Here is an 8,701-nt window from a genome sequence, read left to right on the forward strand (position 1 = left end):
TAATCAATCTGCAAAGGATCCTCTGCATTCTGATTTCTGAATCCGACACTCTCCCCCACAGTTCCGTTGCCGTGGGCGCGCGATTACCGTTACAGTCAGGAGGGGATCCGCCCCCGAATGCTCCTTGTCCATCCATGGTTGACGCAGAGATCTCAATACCACCCACCCCTTTCAAACCACCTCCTATCCTCCAACGGCTACCTCCCCACCCACTGTCCAAACCCCGATGCGGCGGCCTCCACCCACCCCAACCCCGTGACCACCCGCCGCCGCTTCTCCCGACCCCACCGCCATGCCCTCCTACGCCGCCGCCGTCCCGCGGCCGTCGTCCCGGCCGTCCGCCTCCGCCTCCAGGCCCCGGAACCGGAAGCCCTCCCCGTCCCGGTCCCCGTCCCCCGCGACCGCGCCCAAGCCCAAGGCGGCGGCGGGGAGCTCCGCCCGCCGCCGCAGCCCGCTCTCCGACCTCAACTCCAGGGACGCCTCGGCCGCGCGCGAGCGGCCCGGGTGCTTCCGCTTCCTCCTCCCCTCCTCCGCCGCGTCGGGGTCCAGGTCCGCGTCCACCCCGCGGACCCCCAGGCGCCCCGACCCTAAGCCCCGGCCCGCCGCCAGGAGGCCCGACCGGCTCCCGGACCAGGAGTCGAGGACCCGCGGTCCGGAGCAACAGCCGCGTAGGCGTGGGCCGGAGCCTGGCGCCGGGACGAAGCGGTGGCCGGCGAGGGGGCGGCGGCCGGAGCAGCTCGAGGCGCTGACGCCGGAGAAGAAGGCGGGCCCCGGGGCCACGCCGCCGGCCGACGCGACGCCGCCTGTCCACGCGTCGATCTCGCCCGAGGTGGCGGCGGCGTGCGGGTCCGCGACGCCGGCGTGCTTCGCGGCGGGCCACCACGTCCTGCCGGGCGTCGGGGACCGCCGCAAGTGCCGCCCGCGGGGCATCCTGGCGATCGCGGGGGAGGGTGGGCCGGCCAGCGAGGACCTCGGCGCCGAGCCGTCCCGCGCGTCCATCCGCTGGCTGTCCTCGCCGTCGGGGGCCGAGGCCGGGACGTGCTCGACGAAATGCGGCGGCGGCGAGGAGGCGTCGGTGAACTGGCTGGTGTCCCCGCGCGACGGGGGCGGGGTGGACCTGCTCGAGGACGAGATCTTCGTGCCGAGGTGCTCCTCGGACGACGCGTTCTGGCGGTTCTCCCCGGACTGCGCGGGGCTGTTAGGCTCGCCGCTGCTCGGCGGGCTGCTGGACCTCGGCACGCCGGCCTCGGACATGTCCTCGGGGTTTCTCCCCGTGCAGAAGACGCCGAGCAGCGGGGATAGCATTAGTCCCTTCTCGCTTATTGTCAAGAGGGCGTCGGAGTCCTCTGCCAGATTACGCGGTTTGTGTGCCCAGCAGAGTCTATGCAGCAGCTACCGCAGCGGTTCGGCGGCAGATCCGACACCAATGTCCGGTGAGTCATGGCCTGAAAGTGTCAGCAATGGCACGCGGTCAGGATTGACAATGACAGGCAGTCGTCCAATGAAGATGATGGATCCAGTGCTGGAATGCCTTGAGATGATGAGTTTGTCCCCGAGGCCCGGGGACGATGACTATGATGGAAGCGGTGCGCTGCCTGCACCATTGCCTGAGCTAAGCTTCCAATTCACAGGAGCTCCAATGTCTCTGGAATCAGTAGACTTGTCCTTTTTTAAGAGGTCTCCACGTGACATAGAATTGAAGGGGAAGGAGACGAGTTTCAAGAAACCGGCCATGGCAGAGACTCGGATCTCCTGGCGAGAAGGGCTTGTTAGCAGAATGTTTGATGTTGGCGACTTGGATTGCTGCAAATGGATATCTGATGATGAAGATTCACCAGTGCTTTCGCACAACGACGAGGCTTTGCCTGATGGTACCAATTCTCAGAGAGGTGGCCACCAACAGGAAGCATGTGGCTTTGGCTCTGTTGAGTTCAGTTGTGTCGGTGATGAACTGAACAACGATAGCAGCAAGGCTTGTCCAAACCCGGTTTCAGTAGCCGAGTCCATGAGAGCAGAAGGATTCGAGCTCGTCTCATCCGATGATTCTGACTGGACTCTCTTCTACAAGAATGACTTGTATGAGTCGTGAGATATCTGAACTCTGAACTGCAGCGGGCTTTCTCTGTTCAGATGTTGTGTACCAATTGTACTACTAGAACCATCGCAAACACACGCGTTTGTGTTTGCCTCAACCTTGTACCTTTTTCAGCATTTGAAGTTTTGCTTTACATTCTTTAGCACTACATGTAAATCATGTTGGTAGATAGAATTGTTTCTGGAATAACCACTTGTGGTCCCTTTTAATCCACTGGTCATAAAATTCAGAGAGCATCATGAGCATAGAAGAGCTATTTATTTTTTTTTTCAACTTTGTAAACAACTCCTGTTCAAAAGCATCAGTTCGCAATTTGTGTTAACTGTGGCTTGTTGGTTGTGATACTCTGCGCTGTTGAGAGTTGCTGACTCTGCTGCTAAATAGAATGCAGCTGGTGAAATTTAGTGAATTTAACTTCTAATCAAAATTGTGAAGCAGCAGGGAAGAAGAAATGAACTTCAATGGCATGTGATGATTCCCTTGCTCAATATAACAGTTTGCAACGGTTTATAACTCTGGTTTCCTACTGGGGGATAATTTTTTAGAAGCAGCAAGTTGAGATGCCATCTGGCAATAAGCTTTGTTTCTGGAATAACCACTTTGGTTCATTTTAATCTAGTGGCCACAGTTCAGAGCAATCACGGGTCCATTAGAATTTTTTTATCTTCCATCCACTACTTTCTGAACAATTCCAACTGTCCAAAAGAATCACCTGGTGTCCTGGTACAGATTTCCGAGTCTATTCACTGCCCATCTGTTGCAACTTGCAAGAGGACATTGCGCTGGCCGTCCGCTGCCAAGTGGGCCCCATCTGTCAGGGCAGCGGTTTCGCTCCGGGCTCGGATAGGGTTCATCTCCTCCTCGGCGCCCGCAAAACCCTTGTTCACTTCTCAGGGGAGCCGACAGTAGCAACGACGAAGAGTGGGGTCGCGATGATGGCTTCCAGGCTCCGGCTCCACCGTAAGAGCTTGACCTCTACTCTTCTCCCCTTCCTCTTCTTCGATTCCTCTTGATGTTCCATGAATCGCGAGACCAGAAGCCTCCAATGTGGAGGCTGGAGGCGGCGGCGGCGATGACTTGTTCCCCGTAGCTAGTTGTAGGGGTGAGGTCGAAGATTCGCAACGGAAACAGGCTGTGTAGGTTGCTAAACGGGACGCCCACTCTTATTTCTTGGAAGATGTCATTTTTTTCTGCTCACATGTATTTGTCTCCTGAAAGAAGCCATCTTCCCCCGTTTCTTCTCTTCGGTTTATTTGCTTGTGACCGTCAAATTACTGGGCTTTCCCGAAAGGGGAATTTCTCTAGGGGTGAATAGGATTTAGTTCGAATTTTGACTGAATGTAAGGGGTCTGGAAACGCGGGCCTGACCAACCTGGGCGATTGGGTTCTTTAGTATCTTATTACTACCCATTGTTGTTGGTGGTGGTGGTGCTGCTGCTGCTGCTGTTATGTTTTCCCAGAGCAGATATGATTAATTCGATCCATGTGTTGTTTAATTTCATAGTTAGACTGGTTGGGATTCGGCCAAGCTGCTGTCCTCCTTCCCGTGCATTTACAGCTGTCAGAGCTCAAAAGATTCAGCTCCCCAAGAAGTAAGTGTTCTAAAAATTCTAATGTATATTTACTTGCTCTTTTCTGATTTTGTACCCATGTGTGCAAGCAAGTGCATAGTACTGTATGAGTGCTGTCAAATTGATGAAGCTGGTAAAAATGAAGCTGTATGTGGTGGCTGGGGCCTTTGTCGATTTGTAAGTTGGTCATTGGCCATAAAATTTATCAAATTCTACCATCACATAGGCACATAGCACAAAGCATATACACTGATATAATTATGATTGTGTCGGAATGTGTTTGGCTTCTGCATCCTTTAGGGTCATCATCTTTGTTTTTCTTTTACTTCTCTAGGAGAGTTGTGCCAGAAGTGTATTTGGAATGCCTATACACTTTGCCATTGTAGTGGAGTTATTAGAATCGAAGCTTGCAGATATTTATTTAGGGTCATAGTATGCGGGGATGTGAGCTCCTGGATGTTTCTTGATACCTTTTTGTTGAATTGTTTATTTAATCTGACTTTATTACTCGCTACTTAATCAAAAATTAGTTATTCCTGTTTGTGGGAAAAAATGGTATAGTTTCAATTATAAGGGGTGAAGAAAAGAGTGCTAAATGCCTATACTGTGTCTCACTTTCATTCTTCTTGCACAGAAAAAGGCGACTGGATGAAGTGTGCTTGGAAAGGTTTCAACAATATAGTAGAACATACATCCAGTCATGGATTCTTCAAGGTTGGTTCATCCTTTTGATAGTTCTATGCATTTCGATACTCTGCGTAAATTGGTTGGATATTTTACATGTTAAGAGTGTCTTCTTATAAGAGCTAGCCAGATAAGCTAACACGTGCTTTTTGTGGTGATCCTGTGACGATTTTCTGAATTTAGGAAATAATTGGCTTTATGATAATGTTCTGCATTACCCAGTCATGCATCGACAAAATTAGATTAGTTAGCACCCTAATCAAGGGTGTACTTTTCAACGAAAGCTAATTTTTAGGCACTTTTCAAATACATACTTGTGGGCTCATGGCACTGCATGTTTACTGCTGTCGCTTCTCTATTTATATTCTAAAATGTTATTATCTGAACATCTGTGTCCAACCTATGGGTTCCACTGGACATAAATGAGTATCTCCGGTTATCCACCACTCTGCTCCTAACCTAAAACCTGTCATCCATTTGCTTAATGGGTGGTCAACAACCCCTATTTCAATTTTGTTATCATTATGTTACTCCCCAAAAAGGAAGCAATCATCTCAGATTCTATCCAAATTAGTAAAAGTGTCTTGTAAGGTTATGAACACAAGGAAAAAAATAGACAAACAAGTAACCCATTATTTCTTGTACTCTTGCATTGCTGTTTGTTCCTTAGTACTTGACCAAGTCATTTTTTTTATAACTTAAAGAGTCCATATTTGGTATTGAAATTTGTTGCCTGCAAATATCTCTATTGGTTTGTAGATTGCTTAGATATGTTCTGTGGATTTGGTTGTTTTAAATTTCAAAGTTGCATTACATCCCTACTATGATAGGTCACATGCTTGTTTGTGTTTCTCATGCTGCTACTGCATCAATTTGTATAAGTAATTTCTAAATTACTTAGACATTTGCCGTTTTTAATCTTACTTTGTATACAAAGCCATACTTCATAAATTATCCTTGTTTATTGGACCTTCTTTATGTTTCTGTAGGTAAAGTCATTGTGGATGGAAGAGTTGTGAATAAAGCTGGAACACAAGTATCTGACAAGTCAGTCATTGAAATTAAGGCTGAAATCCCGAAATATGTATGTAGGTGATGCTCTAATTGATTGGCTTATGAATCATTGTGCTTTGAAAGATACAAAAGTTACTCCTTTCAGAAGCTTACAATCATCCTTTTTTTTCTTTTTGAAAAAAATCAAATTCAGAGCAGGACATAAGCTTGAGGCAGCTATCAAAGAATTTGGTATTGATTGTGATGGAAAGATAGCCCTTGATTCGGGATTATCCACAGGCGGCTTTACTGACTGTTTACTTCAGCATGGAGCATCACATGTTTACGGTGTAGATGTTGGCTATGGACAGGTTCATTACTTCTTTGAAATTATCTAGCTCCTGCCAGTTTATCTGTTTTCAGGTAGTTGCTACTCACTGCAGCACTATGACTCTAAATCTCATTGTGCCTTACTCCAATTCAGGTGGCTGAAAAAATTCGTACACATGAACGTGTCTCAGTGATCGAACGTACAAATTTGAGATATCTTTCTCAATTGCCACAACCAGTTGACTTGGTGACACTGGACCTGTCATTTATCTCAATTCTCTTGGTATGTTTGGTGTGCACTGTATTATTATTCATATTTAGCAGCCAGAAGGTTATCCACTTGGATAACATTTCTACAAAACTTGTATCATATAGCACAATATTTTAACAAAGTGAATAATGTCTTTTACCTTAGGTATTGGACTAGCACATTGCTTTTCTCTGTCTATTGTTATCAGTTCTTTTTTTGCACTAAAAAATTCCTTTCTTTTTGTAGTAACACTTTCTTGGTATAGTTAGCATGATATAAAGAGTTAATGGGCTTTAGAATCAACTTCTCAGCAACTGCACAGACAAGCACACAAAACTTCTACAATTATTAGGCATGGGATCAGCTTCATAGAACAGCAGTGTAAATTTTTTTTTGCAAATTTGCACTTTTTTTTCTATTTTTGCAAGAATGCTACACAAAGACAGTTCTTTGGTATTTTGCAATTTTCTAGTTACAAGCTTGCGATGATGGTTTAAAGCGCTGGAAAATTTTGTGTACATTCTTGTGTTCTGTCCATAAAACTCATTGTTGGTATAGTTAGTGTGATGTAAAGGGTTATTGAGCCTTGAAATCAGTTCTTGTGCCCAAGTAACTGCACAAATGAGAAGCACCAGCTTTCAGATGTTATTAGGTGTGAGATCATCTTCACTGAAGGAGTAGAGGAAAAAATGCATTAGGAAAAATGGAGTGCCTTTGTTCCATGCGAATATGTAGTGTAACTATTCAAGTCTGCTTTGTTTTTTATTTTTTTCTATATTTACCATTCATATTCCTTCAGTTATAACGATCATATTTTCTTCCGTGCTCTCATATTATCTGTACAATCTAGGTTATGCCTGCTGTTATCAAAGTAATGAAGACGGACTCTACGTTGATAACACTTATCAAGCCTCAGTTTGAAGCTCGTAGATCACAGGTGAGGTTGAATGGAAAGAGTGATTCACTGTAGATGGAGTTCAGGCTACTTGTTAAATTCATAGCAATAGAGATAAAGTCACCCAAAGTAAATATTTTTTGATCTTTCTCAGGTAGGAGGTGGTGGGATTGTTCGAGATCCTCTGGTTCATAAAGAGGTAATAATCCACTCCTTTACTTTGGAACTTGTTCCTATGTATTGTCATATTCATTTCATTGTAAGCCATCATTTCCATTATTTCCACTGTAAATAGCTCTATGAATATGGTGCTTCCTTGCAATAGGTTGCCTATTTTCTTCTTGAAATCTAATGATAAATTGGTGTGTATCCAAACAAAACAAAAACCTTTTTCATCAGAACCTTTGATTATCCTTAGAGAGGATCCCTTATTTCTGATTTTTATTTTATTGCTGCTTTCGTTTGAATATTGTTTCCCCACTGAGTCATGGCCTGGGAATCATGCTATGTTGATTTATTCACTCCAGGTACTGGATAGAATAATTTCAGGCGTGGAAGATTTTGGATTCTGCAATAAAGGCTGGATCGAATCTCCCATAAAGGGCGCAGAAGGGAACAAGGAGTTTCTTGCTTGCTTCCACAGGATCCCAATATCAGAATTGCAACCAGAAGTAGAGACAAAGGCAGAGGCCGAAGCTACATGATAGGGAATGCAGCTTGAAACCTGTAACCAAGGATGATATGTCATCAACCGGAACACAGCGTTAAGCATCTGGAAGCTCTACATGAAGTCATGCTGGAAAGTTTTGTTGATTGTGTTCGAAAGTAGGCCAAGTACGGTCAGTGAGATACTTATTAGAGAGACAAACTTTTGAAGCACTTATTTCTGAAGTTTCAGGGGTCCACTTGCTGTTTCTCGGGAGAGTAAGAACAAACATGCAGAGAATGGTCAGCCCTTTGTTCATTGTAGAGCATGTCATCTGATTGTGACATACATTATATACATTGGCCGCCCAGTATCCTAGAATCCTACCAAACACTGACTCAGGCAGTTTTCGTGTATAATTTGTTCAGGGGTCTGCATAAGGTATGCTCTTTCTCCAGCAAATTTGCACTAGTTGCATTCTGTGCCCTTGGTTGCAAATGGGACTCCTTTCTGATTCTGCTAATCTGAATATCTGATCACCTAAACAAACCAACAAAAATACCAATGAACAAAACTGAGCACTAAGTTGTTTTTTTTAAAGGAGCACTAAGTTGTTACATCATCTCTATCTGTAAATTCACTTTATATAGCGTGTTGTACATGGGGTCCTGTGAAACCGGTACAAATTTACAGGATTCTGTTGAGCCATCAAGCAAGCAGTCTATCACTGCCCGTCTTCAGAAATTTCAGAGTTATGCACAACTAACCGTGCGTCTCACTTAACATCACCAGAACCTAATATGCATTGTAAGATCCATAATCTAATTTGGAGGGCTATTATCCCCAGCTTGGAATCTTTATCATTCTTACCACCATCCTATCTTCCAATCCCTGGAGGCATCTGGAAGGTTGCCATGGCATTTGTACAAGCACATTCGACTGGTCTTGCATTTTCTTCTCCCGAGTTAAGAATCTAGTGGTCGTACAATAGCGTAGGGTCGGCGCATAGGAAAAAATAGAGGGGTACGTGTGTGTGCCGACAGTTTCACGTGTACCCGGCCGGAAATCTAGCTCATGCATGGAAGGTAAGCACATATTTCAACTCTTCAAGTGTATCATAAGCCTCTTGGAGGTCAATGGCCAAAAGAAGGCTTGCATGCATCATCTGTTTGTTTAGCATTTGACTCACTAATCTGATTTGCTAATTTCTTCAATGAAAGGGAGCTTAAAAAGGTAT

General features: G+C 45.6%; 2 protein-coding genes across 2 annotated transcripts; both read left to right on the top strand.

The window, feature by feature from the left end:
* The first annotated feature begins 201 nt into the window (after positions 1-201).
* Positions 202-2,375, top strand: LOC112903133. Its single transcript, XM_025972350.1, has one exon. The coding sequence runs from the start codon at positions 293-295 to the stop codon at positions 2,087-2,089; it is 1,797 nt and encodes a 598-aa protein (XP_025828135.1). The 5' UTR covers positions 202-292; the 3' UTR covers positions 2,090-2,375.
* Positions 2,376-2,898: 523 nt separating this feature from the next.
* LOC112903522 (hemolysin A) lies at positions 2,899-7,949 on the top strand. The gene is made up of 9 exons (XM_025972788.1): positions 2,899-3,055; positions 3,600-3,687; positions 4,301-4,380; positions 5,340-5,442; positions 5,558-5,714; positions 5,828-5,956; positions 6,774-6,860; positions 6,973-7,017; positions 7,346-7,949. The coding sequence occupies exons 1-9, from the start codon at positions 3,028-3,030 to the stop codon at positions 7,520-7,522; spliced, it is 894 nt and encodes a 297-aa protein (XP_025828573.1). The 5' UTR covers positions 2,899-3,027; the 3' UTR covers positions 7,523-7,949.
* Positions 7,950-8,701: the final 752 nt, after the last annotated feature.

Source organism: Panicum hallii, chromosome 8 (genome assembly GCF_002211085.1).
Source record: "Panicum hallii strain FIL2 chromosome 8, PHallii_v3.1, whole genome shotgun sequence".
In the NCBI taxonomy this organism is placed as follows: Eukaryota; Viridiplantae; Streptophyta; class Magnoliopsida; order Poales; family Poaceae; genus Panicum; species Panicum hallii.